Consider the following 19,779-nt stretch of genomic DNA (forward strand, 5'->3'; position numbering starts at 1 on the left):
AACTAGAGCATAAACAACAAATGTCTTGCCCCAAAGTGAAGAGTGAATAAATTAACTAGAGCATAAACAACAAACGTCTTGCCCCAAAGTGAAGAGTGAATAAATTAACTAGAGCATAAACAACAAACGTCTTGCCCCAAAGTGAAGAGTGAATAAATTAACTAGAGCATAAACAACAAACGTCTTGCCCCAAAGTGAAGAGTGAATAAATTAACTAGAGCATAAACAACAAACGTCTTGCCCCAAAGTGAAGAGTGAATAAATTAACTAGAGCATAAACAACAAACGTCTTGCTCCAAAGTGAAGAGTGAATAAATTAACTAGAGCATAAACAACAAATGTCTTGCCCCAAAGTGAAGAGTGAATAAATTAACCAGAGCATAAACAACAAACGTCTTGCCCCAAAGTGAAGAGTGAATAAATTAACTAGAGCATAAACAACAAATGTCTTGCCCCAAAGTGAAGAGTGAATAAATTAACTAGAGCATAAACAACAAACTTCTTGCCCCAAAGTGAAGAGTGAATAAATTAACTAGAGAATAAACAACAAATGTCTTGCCCCAAAGTGAAGAGTGAATAAATTAACTAGAGCATAAACAACAAACGTCTTGCCCCAAAGTGAAGAGTGAATAAATTAACTAGAGCATAAAAACAAACAAAGTGAAGAGTGAATAAATTAACTAGAGCACAAACAACAAATGTCTTGCCCCAAAGTGAAGAGTGAATAAATTAACTAGAGCATAAACAACAAATGTCTTGCCCCAAAGTGAAGAGTGAATAAATTAACTAGAGCATAAACAACAAACTTCTTGCCCCAAAGTGAAGAGTGAATAAATTAACTAGAGCATAAACAACAAATGTCTTGCCCCAAAGTGAAGAGTGAATAAATTAACTAGAGCATAAACAACAAACGTCTTGCCCCAAAGTGAAGAGTGAATAAATTAACTAGAGCATAAACAACAAATGTCTTGCTCCAAAGTGAAGAGTGAATAAATTAACTAGAGCACAAACAACAAATGTCTTGCCCCAAAGTGAAGAGTGAATAAATTAACTAGAGCATAAACAACAAATGTCTTGCCCCAAAGTGAAGAGTGAATAAATTAACTAGAGCATAAACAACAAACGTCTTGCCCCAAAGTGAAGAGTGAATAAATTAACTAGAGCATAAACAACAAATGTCTTGCCCCAAAGTGAAGAGTGAATAAATTAACTAGAGCATAAACAACAAACGTCTTGCCCCAAAGTGAAGAGTGAATAAATTAACTAGAGCATAAACAACAAACGTCTTGCCCCAAAGTGAAGAGTGAATAAATTAACTAGAGCATAAACAACAAACGTCTTGCTCCAAAGTGAAGAGTGAATAAATTAACTAGAGCATAAACAACAAATGTCTTGCCCCAAAGTGAAGAGTGAATAAATTAACTAGAGCATAAACAACAAACGTCTTGCCCCAAAGTGAAGAGTGAATAAATTAACTAGAGCATAAACAACAAATGTCTTGCCCCAAAGTGAAGAGTGAATAAATTAACTAGAGCATAAACAACAAACGTCTTGCCCCAAAGTGAAGAGTGAATAAATTAACTAGAGCATAAACAACAAACGTCTTGCCCCAAAGTGAAGAGTGAATAAATTAACTAGAGCATAAACAACAAATGTCTTGCCCCAAAGTGAAGAGTGAATAAATTAACTAGAGCATAAACAACAAACGTCTTGCCCCAAAGTGAAGAGTGAATAAATTAACTAGAGCATAAACAACAAATGTCTTGCTCCAAAGTGAAGAGTGAATAAATTAACTAGAGCACAAACAACAAATGTCTTGCCCCAAAGTGAAGAGTGATAATAAATTAGAGCATAAACAACAAATGTCTTGCCCCAAAGTGAAGAGTGAATAAATTAACTAGAGCATAAACAACAAACGTCTTGCCCCAAAGTGAAGAGTGAATAAATTAACTAGAGCATAAACAACAAATGTCTTGCCCCAAAGTGAAGAGTGAATAAATTAACTAGAGCATAAACAACAAACGTCTTGCCCCAAAGTGAAGAGTGAATAAATTAACTAGAGCATAAACAACAAATGTCTTGCCCCAAAGTGAAGAGTGAATAAATTAACTAGAGCATAAACAACAAATGTCTTGCTCCAAAGTGAAGAGTGAATAAATTAACTAGAGCATAAACAACAAACGTCTTGCCCCAAAGTGAAGAGTGAATAAATTAACTAGAGCATAAACAACAAATGTCTTGCCCCAAAGTGAAGAGTGAATAAATTAACTAGAGCATAAACAACAAACGTCTTGCCCCAAAGTGAAGAGTGAATAAATTAACTAGAGCATAAACAACAAACGTCTTGCCCCAAAGTGAAGAGTGAATAAATTAACTAGAGCATAAACAACAAATGTCTTGCCCCAAAGTGAAGAGTGAATAAATTAACTAGAGCATAAACAACAAACGTCTTGCCCCAAAGTGAAGAGTGAATAAATTAACTAGAGCATAAACAACAAATGTCTTGCTCCAAAGTGAAGAGTGAATAAATTAACTAGAGCATAAACAACAAATGTCTTGCCCCAAAGTGAAGAGCGGGCAACTATAAAGAGAGAGAAGACTAAGGGGAGAATAGAGAAAGAGAGGAGGGTGGAGTATGAGGAGGGGGGTTGCAGAAAGAGGATTTGGCTAGGGAGAATATTTAGTTTTCCAGCCTGGTTGGATTAAAGATATTTAACCTTAAGCAGAGCCCAATACAAGACCACCCACTGGCCTACAATCTGTATTGGTTTGTTTTGTGGGTGACGGGTATTTGCCTTGTTTATTAATTTTCAGGAGACAAAGAATGGAGAAGAATGGAAGGGGGAGGAGAGAAAGAGGGAAAAAGGAAAAAGAATGAGACAGAGGGAGAGTGAAAGAGGGATGCGGGTGTGCTGGTGTGTGATAGGGGTGTCAGTAAGTCCTGTTTGTAGGTGGAAGGGAGGGAGGAGGAGGGAGGGTTAGACCTGTAGATCTAGGTTTGGGCTTGATACCCTCCCCAAGCCCAAATATTAAAAATGATGCTATTAAAAAAAAGTGTGCAGCGCATCAACTCTTCATTTAACGAATTGCATTTTGAATCGGACAGCAGCCAATCAAATTGTGCCAGCAAACATACCTCCTAAAACTCTACTATCTCCTCCCTCTAGTATACACTGACAACACCAAACATACCTCCTAAAACTCTACTAACTCCCCCCTCTAGTATACACTGACAACACCAAACATACCTCCTAAAACTATACTAACTCCCCCCTCTAGTATACACTGACAACACCAAACATACCTCCTAAAACTCTACTAACTCCCCCTCTAGTATACACTGACAACACCAAACATACCTCCTAAAACTCTACTAACTCCCCCTCTAGTATACACTGACAACACCAAACATACCTCCTAAAACTCTACTAACTCCCCTCTAGTATACACTGACAACACCAAACATACCTCCTAAAACTCTACTAACTCCCCTCTAGTATACACTGACAACACCAAACATACCTCCTAAAACTCTACTAACTCCCCCTCTAGTATACACTGACAACACCAAACATACCTCCTAAAACTCTACTAACTCCCCCTCTAGTATACACTGACAACACCAAACATACCTCCTAAAACTCTACTAACTCCCCCTCTAGTATACACTGAGCACTGAGCTGCTCTAGTCCTCCTCTCCCTGAGTCCTCCCCTAACCCTCTCCTTCAGCCGCCAATGTGCCTTTTCTGCTGATCAGGCAACAGATAATAGGATCAACGGCTTCCTTGCACACCGGCAGGAGCGTGCTCAGTTGCTCTTGTCCGGCTGCCCAAAGAAAAAAACTAAAGTCAAAACAAACAACCATTAACACAATAACCGAGGAACTCCAATTCCCGACTGAACCAGAAACATAACATCCCACTCCTCCCCCTCTGCAGAGACATGACGCAGCGCTGGACACGTCCCTATCTCTAACCAGACACACAGTGAGGAGGGAGGGAGTACAGGCCAGGGCCCATTTAGCCATTCTATTCGTCAATCTAGGTAAACAGCTTGTGAAAAAGGCTCAAATAAAGCTGGGCCTACCCTGCTTGGGCGCCTCTCTCCCTCCCTCTCGCTCGCTCTGTGCTGTCCCTGGAAACACCCACAGAGGGGCAGATGCACTCCCAATCAGCAGCAGCAATGTAGCAGCTGGGCCACGGGTCAGCGCCTGGCCTTCTCCGAGGTGGGAGCTGGAGGACTTGTGAAATTCCAACACACTGCCAAACACTAAGTCCCGAACCCTCCCTCTCTGCTCTGATACCACACCCCTCACAGCCTGACTGATAGCCACTACAGCCAATCATAGACTGATCCTCTGAGCTCTATTCCTCAGAGACAGCCCTGTGGTCACACCCACCCTCTGGAGTGATTGAGTTCTGTTTAGGCAATGCAGCCCAGAGTTCACCACCCTGCAGGCAGGCTACAGACAGAGGGAGGTGGGAGGGGGAAGGGGGTTCTGGATCATTGCTGTGTTGACTGAGGGAGTGTAAGGAGGCCCCACACACAATTTAAACACTTCCTCAGCTTTACATTACGCCGGCTACCACCCACTTGCACCCGAGCTACACAATATCATATGACCTGCACTATGTACTAACGAATGTGATCTGTACAGCCGCGTGTAGCTATTCCCCCTAGCCTCTGTAAAGGTGATTGCTGTAAAGAGGGTGCGCGTGTGTGTGTGTGTGTGTGTGTGTGTGTGTGTGTGTGTGTGTGTGTGTGCGTGTGCGTGTGTGTGTGTGTGTGTGCGTACGTACAGGGGAATGGGCTGTCTCCCAGGATGTGCAGGGAGCGCTTTATTAGAGCGGTAGTACCAGTAAATCCCAGCTCTTCCTGGAACCGCTGCAACCTTTCCCACTGAGCACTATTACTGAACAATCACAGGCCAGCCATGATAATTAGCAGAGTATCTCTGTCTAAACGAGCCTCTCTCCGTCTCCCTCTCCCTCTCTGTGTCTGTCTGTCTGTCTGTCTGTTTCCCCCCTCCCCTCCTCTAACTGCTGTCTGGTGGTGGTGGTGAGTGTCTGTCTGTCTGTCCCCCCTCCCCTCCTCTAACTGCTGTCTGGTGGTGGTGGTGAGTATCTGTCTGTCTGTCCCCCTCCCCTCCTCTAACTGCTGTCTGGTGGTAGTGGTGTCTGTCTGTCTGTCTGTCCCCCTCCCCTCCTCTAACTGCTGTCTGGTGGTGGTGGTGAGTGTCTGTCTGTCTGCCCCCCCCCCCCCTCCTCTAACTGCTGTCTGGTGGTGGTGGTTAGTGTCTGTCTGTCTGTCCCCCTCCCCCCTCCTCTAACTGCTGTCTGGTGGTAGTGGTGTCTGTCTGTCTGTCTGTCCCCCCCCTCCCCTCCTCTAACTGCTGTCTGGTGGTGGTGGTGAGTGTCTGTCCCCTCCCCTCCTCTAACTGCTGTCTGGTGGTGGTGGTGAGAGTCTGTCTGTCTGTCTGTCCCCCTCCCCTCCTCTAACTGCTGTCTGGTGGTGGTGGTGAGTGTCTGTCTGTCTGTTTCCCCCTTCCCCTCCTCTAACTGCTGTCTGGTGGTGGTGGTGAGTGTCTGTCTGTCTGTCCCCCCCTCCCCTCCTCTAACTGCTGTCTGGTGGTGGTGGTGAGTGTCTGTCTGTCTGTCTGTCTGTCTGTCTGTCTGTTTCCCCCTCCCCTCCTCTAACTGCTGTCTGGTGGTGGTGGTGAGTGTCTGTCTGTCTGTCTGTCTGTTTCCCCCTCTCCTCCTCTAACTGCTGTGTGGTGGTGGTGGTGAGTGTCTGTCTGTCTGTGGTGAGTGTCTGTCTGTCTGTCCCTGTTTCCCCCTCCCCTCCTCTAACTGCTGTCTGGTGGTGGTGGTGAGTGTCTGTCTGTCCCCCCCCCTCCCCTCCTCTAACTGCTGTCTGGTGGTGGTGGTGGTGAGTGTCTGTCTGTCTGTTCCCCCTCCTCTAACTGCTGTCTGGTGGTGGTGGTGAGTGTCTGTCTGTTTGTCTGTCCCCCCTCCTCTAACTGCTGTCTGGTGGTGGTGGTGAGTGTCTGTCTGCCCCCCCTCCCCTCCTCTAACTGCTGTCTGGTGGTGGTGGTGAGTGTCTGTCTGACTGTCTCCCCCTCCCCTCCTCTAACTGCTGTCTGGTGGTGGTGGTGAGTGTCTGTCTGTCTGTCCCCCCCCTCCCCTCCTCTAACTGCTGTCTGGTGGTGGTGGTGAGTGTCTGTCTGATGGGGCTGAGGTTGGGCTGATCGGCTGGCAGATGAAAGAGCCATGACGGATTGGATCCCAACAGCGATTAAATGCTCCCCGGTGACTTTAACTCCAAATGACTCTCTCCACTTTTATTTGATAATAAAAAACAATCCTTTCTGGAGTGAAACCATTACTTATTCGTCACGATGATGATGGTTTCCCCTCTCCTCTGATGGTCAGGAGGATTTGGAATCAATCCTAATAATTATGATCATTAATGGGAGATCAGTGTGTAGTCTGGGGCAGAGGACCAGAGTGCCTGTGCTGAGTAGGATCCTCACTGAAACACCTTAATGCATTTCCTTGTAGCAGCTAATCCCTTCATTTACATTACACACATTTTGCTCCTATTATGCTTTTCAGACATGTTCTTTCCTAACCGCTCAGTTATCCAGTTGGATCTCACTGGAGGGGAAAATAAGGAGAGGAGAGGCGTCCAAGATACAGATGCTTTGCGCTGGCTAGTGGGCCGGGCTTGGGTCCCAGTCAGCAACGCGTTAGTCTTAGCAGCTAAGACTTGAGAACATGTGATCTGCTCTGAAGGTCTGTTTTCGGGGGTAAGGTAGGCAGTCGCCGTACACAGTCTGTGTGTGTATGGGAGAGTTTGTACAGTTGTGTGTGTCTATGGGAGAGTTTGTACAGTTGTGTGTGTGTCTATGGGAGAGTTTGTACAGTTGTGTGTGTGTCTATAGGAGAGTTTGTACAGTTGTGTGTGTGTCTATGGGAGAGTTTGTACAGTTGTGTGTGTGTCTATGGGAGAGTTTGTACAGTTGTGTGTGTGTCTATGGGAGAGTTTGTACAGTTGTGTGTGTGTCTATGGGAGAGTTTGTACAGTTGTGTGTGTGTCTATGGGAGAGTTTGTACAGTTGTGTGTGTGTCTATGGGAGAGTTTGTACAGTTGTGTGTGTGTCTATGGGAGAGTTTGTACAGTTGTGTGTGTGTCTATGGGAGAGTTTGTACAGTTGTGTGTGTGTCTATGGGAGAGTTTGTACAGTTGTGTGTGTGTCTATGGGAGAGTTTGTACAGTTGTGTGTGTGTCTATGGGAGAGTTTGTACAGTTGTGTGTTTAATAGAGCAGGGCCAGGACAGAGGGAGGGGTGTCGGGGCTTTCTTGGTTAAAGATTCCCCATGTGATAGTGACGGCACTTTCTTCCTCTCTTTCCGCGGCCAAGCGGCATCTGGAGTGGATTTTGTGCGAGCAGACACCGAGGAACATGATTACATTCAGCTAACTGCGCTCTAAACTGATTATGCATGTGCCAAGCTAATGGACTACATTTGCAAGAGGAAAAATAACATCCAATCAATCTCAATTACCGCAGATCGCACCGGCCCCCGAGACAAGGAAGGTAGCCAGCTAGCCCTCCATGCTCCTCCCCTTTCCCCAGACTCCTGCATGGAAGCAGAGGCCTGGCCGGCCCAGGCTCCACCCATCCTGTGTGGGCAGAAGCAGAGTGAGGCAGAGTACAGCAGCTCAGGCCTGGGACTGGGAGAGAGCTGGCCGGCTCCCAGCCTCCTCTCCCCTCCACTCTTACGCATCCTACAGACAAGCACCCGAGGCCTGCTGGGAACGTTTAATAAACCTGTGTGAGTCTCTGTCAGAGACATTTGGAGGGATGTGTTACTACTACTACCATAAGGTAACTGTGAATAACTGTAAATCAGGAGTAGAAGGTGGATTTCTCCAGGCCAGAGTGTCTCTAGGGAGAGTGGGGGAGCTGAAGCTTCCAATAAAAGAGAGCTTAACTTTGGGGTGACCTGCATATTGTAGTGTAGGGCCATCTGCTTGAGCTTATGGGTGACCATCATGACATCACTACCGCCACTACAAAGCCGACAGTGAGTGGGGAGACATGAAGGGAAGGTGAAAGTTCAGAGGGGTGTGTCAGGGGTGTGTCAACTGCAGCCAAAGTGATGCTCCAGTTTGAGTGTCTCCAAACCCAGCACAAGGGAGTCAGGAAGAGACTGCAGCATCACCCCCACTGCGTGGTGGTCCATGCGGTGAGGACGCCTCTCTCAAGTTTTCCGTGGGCTTTCGGGACATTCCAATACGTGGGGTGGTGGGGGGGGGGGATATTTTTAGAAAGCCCTAATATGGGCCACATACCACAGACTCTCAAATTATCCCATCCAGCTTAGCCCTCAGTTTAAACCTTGCTTTTTAATTTCAGTAATTACAGGCTCCAATTTATACGGAGCCGTGGACACAAAGGGCCTGTTTAATGCAAACCAGTTTGATTTGGGTGAAGTGTCCCAAGGATCTCCCACATCTTACAGCCTGTTTATGCTGACTTGATGATTTATTTTCTCCCCAAAAAGGTTTTAAAAAATGCTGCTATTCGCATCACATTTCTTTTGGGAAGAAGAAATGATTTTCCTTTTTTTCCTTTCTTCATCCTTGCATAATTTGCCAGGCTGAGGCTGTGGCTGAGGCTGTGGCTGAGCTCAAGGGCTTGCTGTGCTGTGGTGTTCTGCCTGCCTGGCTGGTTGTCAGCCTACAAGGACTGGAAATCCAACACGTCACAAAGGCTGTGACATTGTCAAGTGGGGAGCCAACCCGTGATGCAGTGAGCTAGGCCTCAGAACCATGTACTTATCATCCACTAATCACATTTGTGGGTTGTGAAATGCAGTAATAATTCTTGTCAAGTTGTGAACATCTTTTTTTCACCACTACATATGTCTGGAGTGATGGGAGCTGCCTGCTTCGTGAGGGCCAGCCGGGCTCTGTGTTCCGGGGGTGAGAGCTCAGGTCATTCCTGGGCAGATACTTCCCTTTCTCTGGAGATCAATTGGCTTTAAGAAGTATGGAGCCATCTTAAGAGGCTTAAGTGGTGGAAAACGATCATGCTAGGATGTGTTGTACATATTTAATCCAGTCGTATTACCACATACAGTATGTCAACTTCCTACAGTAAAGCACCATTTTGGCACATGATAAAGTAGAAGGCAGACAGATAGACAATGTAATATAAACTCTTCACTCTCCTTACAGACAAAACATTCGTTTCCACCTCAGGTGTGAGGAGGATATGCAGGATGTCAGGGCCCATCTATTTCGGTCAAGTGTGAGCAGAGTGCCCCGTCTGTCTCAGTGGCACAGAGAACACCCAGGGTTACCCCTGCCCCGTGAGGATGAACCCAGCCTGGGGCACTAGGAGGCCCCTCTCAGCCTCTCTGCCTCCACAGGCCAGGCCCAACGTGTCCTACAGATTGTGTTACATATTTTAATCAGTGTGGTATTTGTAAATATTCTGGCTACGTGTCTGGGCATGAGTGGTGGAGACACTGCTCCAGTCCTGCTCCTCTATAACCCTGCTCTCTGTCTCTCTCCAGGCCCAGAGGCTGCTGGGACGCCGGCCGGGCCCCTACCCTGACCAAGCGTCAACACGGCCTGCTCCCTCTGGCCCTCCTAATGGTCAACCTGAGAGCAGAGCCTCACACCTCCCTCTAAGTGTTGATTTTCATTTTGGTATCCGTTACTGTAGGATCTCTCACTACAAAGGCCTTGCAGACAGGAAACCTGCAATAAAAACATCAGCGGATCCCAGGAACCATTCATAAAGCAGGGGGCTTTCAGTAGGGCCTGAGAGACAGGCGTTTGGAGAGGGTTTTCAATTGGTATATTTTACCCTAGCTTTTTTAATGTGATTAAAAACACAATAATGTGTCCTCATTTTCCCCCCTCCTATATTACACTATTTGCCAAGAGCAGTTATACTGCAAAAGGACAGAAAATAAGACTTAAGCTCGTATAAAACCAGTAGAATATATTGTTTGTTTTGCCCATTTACTTTCCAATAGCCTAACACTTGAGAATGGAGCAGAGTCTTTGTGTAAATAAAGGCACAGTGTGTTTGGGGACAGAGCAGTGTGATGAGCTACAGTTGTGTGGGTGTGTGAATGCGTGGGTGAACGGTATGTGTTTGTTTACGTCTTAGTGTGTGTGTGTGATTGTGTTAGCCGTCTATATAGCCATGCCAGGTTGGGTTAAACACAGAGTAGCCCTAGTCTAGCCGCAGACACACAGGATAGGTGCCTAAGTGGAATCAGGCCTGTTAGATTTATGGCCATTTGTTCAGAGAGTGTTCATCCATTGGCTATTATGGAATGATTAGAGGAGAAGGTGAAGCTCCAAGTCCGGAGAAAATCAATACGGCTGTCGAGAACAATTCTGCCTTTCCCGCTCCGAGGAGTGTTAACACCAAACCTCTGTCTCCTCACACTTCTTCATCCCTCTCCTAGTGATTTCACCCCTTGTTCTCCTTACCCGGATCCACCTGCCATGTTCTAGCCCCCCCACTCCTCTCTATGGGCCCTGTGAACAGAAGGGTTAGACAACAGGGCCATCATTCATGACCGGTGGAAGAGGCTAGCAGCGGAGCAGAATCCAGAGGTCTGCAGTGGAGTACCGTGGAGGAATGTAACGTTAGGAAGGAAGAAGAGGAATGGTGGAAGGGGAGAACGGTAGGGTGAAAGGAAGGATGAGAGGTGAAGATGAGGCACGTACCTTGTAAAGCTTGAGGCTGGCCTCGTGGCGGGAGTTGATGGTATGCATGCGTAGCTTCTCCAGGCTGTTAGTGTAGTAGTCGCAGGCGTTGCACTTCAGGTGCACCGGGTTGCCGATGGCCACGCACTTCAGGCGCCACTCGTTGCCCTTGCCCCCCTCCTTGATGTGGGCCACCAGCTGGTACTTCTGCACATGCTTGTCGGTCTTGCAGTGCAGCTGGAAGTTGGCCTTCAGCTGTGTGGTGTAACGGCACAGCTTGCACTGGTGCGAGTCGCCCACCACGGCGCGCCACTCCTCCTCGGGCAGGCTGCGCTCAGCACCCATGTGCATGCCCAGCACGTCCAGGTTGTCGGTGGTGAAGCGGTTGCACACGGCACACTGGAACAGCTTGAGGGAGGGGTCACTGGTCTGCGACAAGCTCTCCCCCAGGGTCATCAGCTCCTCAGACACCAACTGACCACCAACGCTGCCCAGCCGCATGTCCATGGGGATCTCCCCACCTACTGAGCACCGGGGACAGAAAGAGAGAAAGAGGGAGAGGAGGGAAGAGAGAGAGAGAAATTGTGTGTGTGTGTGTGAGAGAGAGAGAGAGAGAGAGAGAGAGACAGAGAGAGAGAGAGAGAGAGAGAGTGCTTAGATGGTTACATGCACACGGTCAGTTGGTTATTTTCAAATTTCACAAACTTTGAATTCTAAGTACAGCTTTCAGGGATTATTCCTATCTAGCTATCAATCTATTTCACTTTGTGTTACATGTACTTTCTGGACATCAGGAGTTATTTAGAGTTTCTTAGAGGGTGGAAGCATGGGGTTTTCCAAAGGGGCTCTCAGTTCTTTGAGCCTCCCTCAGCATGGGAAAATGTCCTAGGAAAAGTGAAAGGTGTACGGTTCAACTTTCAACAAAGAGCCATGTTTGTCTCTGCAGTCAAAGTGGATTTGCTCTCTAGTTCGAATACCCCTCTGAGGATAATGTGCATGTGTGTATTTATGTACCTAATTTGATTAAATCAAGATTATCCTTCCTTTGAGCCGAGAGAAAGAAAGTCTGGACTTTTTCGCAGGGTGCAGAAACGTTGCACTGCCAGAGTAAGGATATACACGTCGTCCTGTTTGGACTGGTGCACTTTCACGGCCCGGCACTAAATCAACTCCAGAGGCCGTGAGCTCCGCAGAAAAAGAAAGTTATTCTATCATTACAAGAGAACTAAAGAGTTCCCAAGCATACATTACTGTAAATCAAATCCAGTGCCCTTGTCCACAGAATAATAATACAAAAAATCCACTGTTCTCTTTGGATTCTCCTGCCTCTTTCGACTCCGCATAGCTGCTAAATCGATACAGACACCTACCAGATGAATCCTCCTCGGTACTGAGCGAAGAGGGGGAAGTAAAAAAACAACGCATCCAGATCCAACAACAGAAACAACCATATCTACAGTCTGGGGAGGAGGAGGCGGTAAAAATGAGGTAAGAGTGGCTGGGGCTGATCTTTAATCTATCACTGCCCAGACGGAGCGCACCGGCTGACCCTGCCTGGCTTTACACTAAATTAATTCCAGCAGCCTCTTTTTATTTATTGCTGCAGTATGCAGCCTGCTCTCGGACTTTTCTCCATTACCTGAGTTTTTATAGCCGGGAGGGGGAGACCTCTGTGAAGCCCTCTGAAATCACTCACAGATCCACCTCTCCAGCTAGGGCCCCCCTTCTCTCTCTCTCTCTCTCTCTCTCTCTCTCTCTCTGTCTCTCTCTCTCTCTCTCTCTGTCTCTCTCTCTCTCTCTCTCTGTCTCTCTCTCTCTCTCTCTCTCTCTCTCTCTCTCTCTCTCTCTCTCTCTCTCTCTCTCTCTCTCTCTCTCTCTCTCTCTCTCTCTCTCTCTCTCTGTCTCTCTCTCTCTCTCTCTCTCTCTCTCTCTGTCTCTCTCTCTCTCTCTCTCTCTCTCTCTCTCTCTCTCTGTCTCTCTCTCTCTCTCTCTCTCTCTCTCTCTCTCTCTCTCTCTCTCTCTCTGTCTCTCTCTCTGTCTCTCTCTCTCTCTCTGTCTCTCTCTCTCTCTCTGTCTCTCTCTCTCTCTCTCTCTCTCTCTGTCTCTCTCTCTCTCTCTCTCTCTCTCTCTCTCTCTCTCTCTCTCTCTCTCTCTCTCTGTCTCTCTGTCTCTCTCTCTCTCTGTCTCTCTGTCTCTCTCTCTCTCTGTCTCTCTGTCTCTCTCTCTCTCTCTCTCTCTCTCTCTCTCTGTCTCTCTCTCTCTCTCTGTCTGTCTCTCTCTCTCTCTCTCTCTCTCTCTCTCTCTCTCTCTCTCTCTCTCTCTCTCTCTCTCTCTCTCTCTCTCTCTCTCTCTCTCTCTGTCTCTCTCTCTCTCTCTCTCTGTCTCTCTCTCTCTCTCTCTCTCTCTCTCTCTGTCTCTCTGTCTCTCTCTCTCTCTCTCTCTCTCTCTCTCTCTCTCTCTCTCTCTCTCTCTCTCTCTCTCTCTCTCTCTGTCTCTCTCTCTCTCTCTCTCTGTCTCTCTCTGTCTCTCTCTCTCTCTCTCTCTCTCTCTCTCTCTGTCTCTCTGTCTCTCTGTCTCTCTCTCTCTCTCTCTCTCTCTCTCTCTCTCTCTCTCTCTCTCTCTGTCTCTCTGTCTCTCTCTCTCTCTCTCTCTCTCTCTCTCTCTCTCTCTCTCTCTCTCTCTCTCTCTCTCTCTCTCTCTCTCTCTCTCTCTCTCTCTCTCTCTCTCTCTCTCTCTCTGTCTCTCTCTCTCTCTCTCTCTGTCTCTCTCTCTCTCTCTCTCTGTCTCTCTCTCTCTCTCTCTCTCTCTCACTCTTTTCCACTGTAGACTCCATGCTCCGACACAGACACAGTGATTACCTCTGCCTTCACGGCTGTGTGAGAATAGGTTCAGTCTGCGGTCCCTACATGTGTTTTAGATGTAAGCAGGCCTCTGTTAAATATAACCTAGAATATTTTGACTGAGACGTTGTCAGTCCGTATCAATGTTTAGGGAAAGGGAGGCAGGACTCTGTGGAAATATTTTCACTTTCAAAAAACATTAAAAGGCTTGAGATAAACACACATCATTGGGAAATCTTGGAAACTCTAGTCTTTGACATAAGCAGAGTCCAAGTCCAGGCTGTAAATATATTAACGTGTCTCTACAGGGCTTGGTGGAACTTCCAAAAGATTAGTGGTGGACCAGCTTGGCTGGATTTTCAGAGAGCTCTACCTAGATGCTGCAGCATTCAGGCAGTATATTGGACAACAAAGTAGAGCACACAATAACTAAGCCCCCTCCCCCATATCGCTTTCCCCCCTCTCTCTCCCCCCTCTCTCTGTATCTGCAGCAGCTCAGTCCTGAGGATAAGGATTATCAAGAGGGTGAGATCATGTGAGGTCAGGATTTGTCATCTCCCTCTCTGTCTAACAACGTCCTCAAAAGTCAGAAATACACAGTGGAAAAGAGGACTAAAGGGAGGGAGGTACAGACGGATACTATCTGTCCTCGAGCTGCACAGACAGAGATATGACGTGTGTGTGATGGAGAGTATCAGTGTGTACAGTCAATCAAAATGTGTGTGGCTCGGGATGACACTGTGGTCGTTTTAGGGCTGAGAGTAATGCCTCATCATTGCCTCCCTGTAACATGCTTATTAAACGTTCCCTCACAGGAAAATGAACCAGATGGCAAGAGAGGGGATACAAAATTAGTCACAGCAATCAATTCTTGTTCGTGTCTTTGAACCGGCGACAGTTGGAGACAAGTCTGTACAAACTGTGGGGTTGTAACTGGCACACCAAACACTCGGCTATGCCGCTGAATTACCCATACTGGGCCCTCTACTCCTCCCTTCTTTGACCAAGATAAAATTTATAGCTGCAATTACAACGTTGGGGGAAAAAAGAGAGCTCCAGTGGCGGAGTTCAGTGGCAGTTTGGAAATAATGGCATGAAAACGCTGATGTTCAGAGGAGCGGAGGCCTGGAGGACATGGGCGAACAAGAGGAAGGCTCACTGAGCTGCTCTCTCTCTCTCTCTTCCTCTCTCCCTGCCGCAGCCTATTGTGAGGAAAACAAGGTATCACAGGGGGACTTTCCCAGTCAGTGTGACCCAGATAGAGTGACATAGACTGGAAATGTAAACTAAACTCCTACGTGTGTTATGAAGTGAAGTGAAGTGTGGATGTGTGAGTTTGGGGGGCATATTTGAGGCTATTAAGGAACGTTCAGAGAAGTTCTACCTACACCACTTAATAACTGATGGAGACAAAAAAACTTTCATAACTCTAATGGCTAGAGTCGTTTTTTAACCAGGGCCAGCTTTCTCTAAAATCAACCCCAAAAGTCCCAAACTGAAGCTCCACCGATAGCTTCACTAGCCTTGGGTCTAAAGGTCCACTCTTCTCAGCCGAGCCGGAGTGAAACACTATCCTAATACCAAGGCCACAGCCTGGAGAGGATCCCCTCTTTTACGGGGAAGATATCGATTCAGCTCCATCACATTGGTGAGAGAGAAACTGTCATATGGTAACAACTAACAAGTCGTCTGTTACACTAAGTCAGAAAGGGACTGTTGTGAGTTAGGTCCACCCTCTAGAAATATTGTGTTTTATACACTGCCGTTGTTTCACCTCCCCTCTTTTATCTCAATGGGGCTCTTTGCTTGGAAAAAGGGCGAATGATGTTAAGTTCAGTAGGGCAGGTGTACCTTCGGGCACCCGAAACAGAAAGAAAGAGAGAGCTGCCAACATGAAAGATAGGATTGTGTGTATAGAGTGTGTGTGAGAGGGAGGGAGGGCTAATGTGTTCCCTGGTTAACCCTTTGCCTGCATGTTGGTTCAGAGAAATGGCTGCTCTTGCTGTTTCTCATGGGGATTTTTTTATATTCTATATTCATCACTAAAACTAAAAATCATTGAATGTAAATATAAAATGACTTACCATTCATGCATTCATTTACTGGCCACGCTACACACATTCAGTAAATAAATGAACACAATTAGCCTATGTCTAAATGGGTTAAAAAGTTAAGCATTTTTAAAATTAAAGCTGAATCTTCCATTTAGACACATACTGTTTATAACTGTGTATTTCATGTTTAAAAATAAACAGCTGGCAGCAGTGAGAGCGATCCCACCCCTTGTGAACTCGTACTGAACTGCAGTCTGCCTTCTCTGTGGTGACCTGAGGCAGTACTGAGGGAAGAGCCAGAATGGCTCCCACTGTTCCACTGTTGCAGAGGCAGACTGAGAGAACTCACCTAGTTGGGGGGCCAAGGCGGCCATGTTGGGGTCCAGGTGGAAGCCTCCCAGCAGGAACTGGGCCTCAGCTCCAGCCGGGTCCATCTTGAGGCCTGGGGGCAGGCTCATGTTCTGGGTCAGGTAGTACTGATAGAGCTCGGCCTCGGAGGGAGAGGGCATGGCCCCCAGGCCCAGCCGACCATGCTGCATCTGGGTCACATTCTGTTGCAGCAGCATCATGTTGTGCATGTGCTTCTCGCTGGTCATGTGGATGCGCAGGTTCCGCGCCACGTTGGTCTCGTAGTCGCACACTTCGCAGCGCCACGTGGGCTTGCTTTTTGGCTTGGTGGGCGAGGGGGAACCGCAGGGCCCCGCCATGTGGGCGGAGGACTGGGTGGGGTGGTGGTGGTGGGGCGGGTGGTGGGTGCTGGCCTGGGTCACAGAGGGCACGGTCACCACTCCTACCCCTCCAGGGTGCTGGCCAAACACCTGCTGCTCGGCAGAGGGGATGGAGCCTCCGTTCTGCAGGGTCTGCATGTTGTTCAAATGCTTGTCAGACTGCATGTGGATGCTCAGGTTGCCCTTGGTGGTGGTCGAGTAGTTACACACCTAGAAAATAGAGAGAGGACGTTCATTTTTGCTCATGTTGTAAAGTGGAAATCTTTGTTGCCTCTAACTTATAGTCCATGAAATATAAATCATATCATGACATGTTGATTGATATGTCATATCAGTCAACATGTCAACATATCAACATATTTCACATTGTGCTAAAGTTCTATTCAAAGTCCTACCACCTGTCAGTATACTAGTCATTAGGCTGAGGTCAGTACTTCAACTGACTAGGTTGGATCTTCAACTGACTAGGTTGAAGTACTGACCTCGCAGCGGAAGGGCTTGTATCCGCAGGTGTAGCTCTCTCCACGGGCCAGACGCGGGTGGCTCTGGCCACTGCTGCAGTACACACAGGAGCCACCGGAGTCTGGGTGCTTCTCCTTCATGTGGGCCTCCAGGGTCTGCTGGTACTTGTAATGCCAGTTGCACTTGGGACACTTGAGTGTCTTGCATGAGTTGCGCGAGTGCATCATGGTCATGTGTCCGCCCAGGGACCGCGAGGAGCCCAGGACGGTGTCGCATTTGGGGCATTCCACCCCACTTCCTCCAGGCCCGTGGTTCTGAGGGCACTCACCGCCACTGCCCATTTCACAGGACCCCCCTAGGTGGGGGTGTGGGTGAGAGTGGGAGTGGGCTGAGGGGTGGAGGTGGTGGTGGTGATGGTGCAGGTGGTGATGGTGCAGAAGGGCTCCGCTGTCCTCCTCTCCCTCTGCCGGGCAATCATTTGGTTCAGGAGCTGTGGCACTATCTCGATTGGCACTTTCGTCGTCGGCGGAGTTGGAGGCCAGAGGTGAGGAGGTGCCAGCGGCGACGTCCTCGCTCCCTCTGCTGGCTGCAGCTGCCATCGCCATGGGGACAGTGGGCCCCTGGCAGTTAAAGCTCAGAGGGAGCTCCGAGGTCCTCCCCCCACCGTCTGCCGCCGAGCCCTCTTCCCTGACGGAGGAAGAAGAAGTGGAAGCTGGGGCTTTGCTGTTGAGCGTGGGGCTGGCTGCAGATGGGCAGGCAGTAGGCTGGAGAGCGCTACTAGGTATTAATAAAGGAGATTTGGAAATGCTTTGGTTTGATACAGCCGGTTTCCCCACTTCTCCACCGCCACTGCTACTGTTACCAACACAGGCCAGCGCAGTTCCTTCTTCCTCCACCTCGTCTTCCTCTTCCTCTAATAACAGTTCCTCCTCTTCTTCCGAGCCCCCCTCCTGGCTAGCAAAACGTACCTTGCCTTCTCGCCCCTCCTTGTCCCCGTGCTCCCGCCTGCGGATCCCCTCTTTCCCAGCAGGCCCCTCTGTTCTCCCTCCCTGCTTGGGCAGGGTGTTGGAGTCTTTGGCAGGGCCTGGGGTTGAGGTAAGAGCAGGTGCTTTGGGGTTGCCCAGCCCCCCCAGAGAGAGGAGGGAGCCTTGCTGCTGCTGGAGGCCAGAGGAGTCAGAGTCTTTGTTCAGGAGGGCCTCGCTGCCCCCACTGCTGCTCCCTGCCTCCAGGTGGATCCCACTGAACGTGCCATAGAAGCTCTGGCCAGAGTTCATGGGGACCATGGTGGAGGGTGCCGGCATAGGAAAGCTCTTGTTTTTTGGTTCCAGGAAGCTGATGAGGGGTTCTTTGTCCTTCCCGATGCCCTGGATGATGGCAGATGCCTTATTGTCCCCCAGCAGCCGCCTCTCATCCTCACACAGGGTCATGCGGTGGTCGTGGACGGCATGAGTAGCGAAAGACCGCGGGTAGCCGAAGGACAGTTTGCAGAGAAAACACATGAGGATGGGCTTTCCCTTGCCATAGAGGGCCAGCCCATCAAATTTGGAGAAATCCACGTTGTTGGGAACATCTTTGGATACGCAGGACTTCTTGGCAGACCCGTCGCTGTTCAGGTAATCCTTGTTGCTTTTGTGCCGCACATCGAAGACGCGGAAACTGTGCAGGACAGGACTGAGGCCTGCCAGGGTGGAGGTATTGGGGAAACCTTGGTCTGAGGAACCAAACCACTTCCCGAACGACGAGGCTATGTGGAACGTGTTGATGATCTGAGGGTATACCGAGGATGAGGTCCCAGCAGGTTCCCCCGGCTTCCCCGCCACGGGGAGAGAGTTTGTGGGGAGCAGGCCGGGCACCGCACCCCCTCCACTTTGGATCAGCTGGCTGAGACTTTCAACAATGTAGGCTGAGCCGTCCGGCTGGTAGACTATCTCTCCAGCCAGGTTCTCCACATCACTGCTCTCCTCTTCTTCCTCCTCCTCTCCTTCCTCACTCCCGCTCTCCGCCACACCCCTTCGTCGGTTGGGCTGCTGGCGTAGCAGCGTGGGCATGCCCCCTCCTCCAGGAGCTATGGGTACTCCGGGGAAGGGCTGCAGACTTGGGAAACAGCTGTCGATCTCCATCTCATCCAAGTCCTCCAATTCTTCTTCTTCCTCTCCGCAGCTCACTCCCTCCTGCTCCTCGTTGAGCTCCTCTCTTCTGGGGTGCAGCTGGCCTGAGGCGGAGCTGTCGCTGTGGGCCAGGGGTGGGGTCCGGGTTGGATGCTGCTGCTGCTGTGGTTCTCTCACAGAGGGGTAGGGTGCAGAGAGAGACAGGGGCTCCAGGGAAGAGGGCTGGCTGCTGGGAGGGACCTGCGAGTTAGAGTGATCGTTCCAGGTCTGCAGAGGGTAATGCTGCTGCTGCTGTTGCTGGGAGGTGGTGGAGGAGCCGAGCCCATCGTCTGTCCCAGAAACCACGGGAGACTCACAGCTGTCCATGCTGATGCCTACATGAGGTGTTCATCGCATCCAGGCCTGAAGACACAGAGAGAGAAGAGAGAGAGACTGGTAAGAGACTCTAATGGTAATGCATATTTGAAAGGACCATGGTTATCAACAAGGACACATATACAGTCTCTCTTCCTAAGATTGTATAAACTCCTTTCATAAACATAACCCATAGCATTGTTCTCATCCTAAGTACTTCCATATTTCACCCTCCCCTAATGCTCTCATCACATAAGTGGGGATAAAAAGCACCTTCAAAGGAACATCTATCTATAGAACCCAGGCGAGAAGAACACATTTAATGTATAGTGCATCGGGTGAGAGCCAAAAGTGTGAGATCTAATTAGGTAAATGACAGAGGGCTCATTATGTTAGATTAGGTACTTAAACACAATACCTGAGACGAGCACTAATAAGTCGTCCCACGATTCATCTTCCTGCCATATCAGGAAGTTACCATCTTTTATCTTCA

At 48.6% G+C, this 19,779-nt stretch overlaps 1 protein-coding gene across 4 annotated transcripts in view; it reads right to left on the reverse strand.

Annotated features, from left to right (window-relative positions):
* Positions 1-19,358, reverse strand: part of LOC112263700 (zinc finger homeobox protein 3-like) — a 122,280-nt gene extending 102,922 nt beyond the window's left edge. For 2 of the 4 annotated variants that reach the window (XM_042330941.1, XM_042330940.1), the window contains exons 1-4: positions 16,845-19,358; positions 15,984-16,572; positions 15,665-15,691; positions 10,762-11,264 (exon numbers count right to left, since the gene is read on the reverse strand). In XM_042330941.1, the coding sequence (XP_042186875.1) occupies positions 10,762-11,264; positions 15,665-15,691; positions 15,984-16,572; positions 16,845-19,298 (3,573 nt within the window). In that variant the 5' untranslated portion in view covers positions 19,299-19,358. The remainder of the gene's footprint in view (positions 1-10,761; positions 11,265-15,664; positions 15,692-15,983; positions 16,573-16,844) is intronic. The other 2 variants (XM_042330943.1, XM_042330942.1) reach the window with 1 other exon arrangement.
* Positions 19,359-19,779: the final 421 nt, after the last annotated feature.

This window comes from Oncorhynchus tshawytscha, linkage group LG12 (assembly GCF_018296145.1).
Source record: "Oncorhynchus tshawytscha isolate Ot180627B linkage group LG12, Otsh_v2.0, whole genome shotgun sequence".
Taxonomy (NCBI): Eukaryota; Metazoa; Chordata; class Actinopteri; order Salmoniformes; family Salmonidae; genus Oncorhynchus; species Oncorhynchus tshawytscha.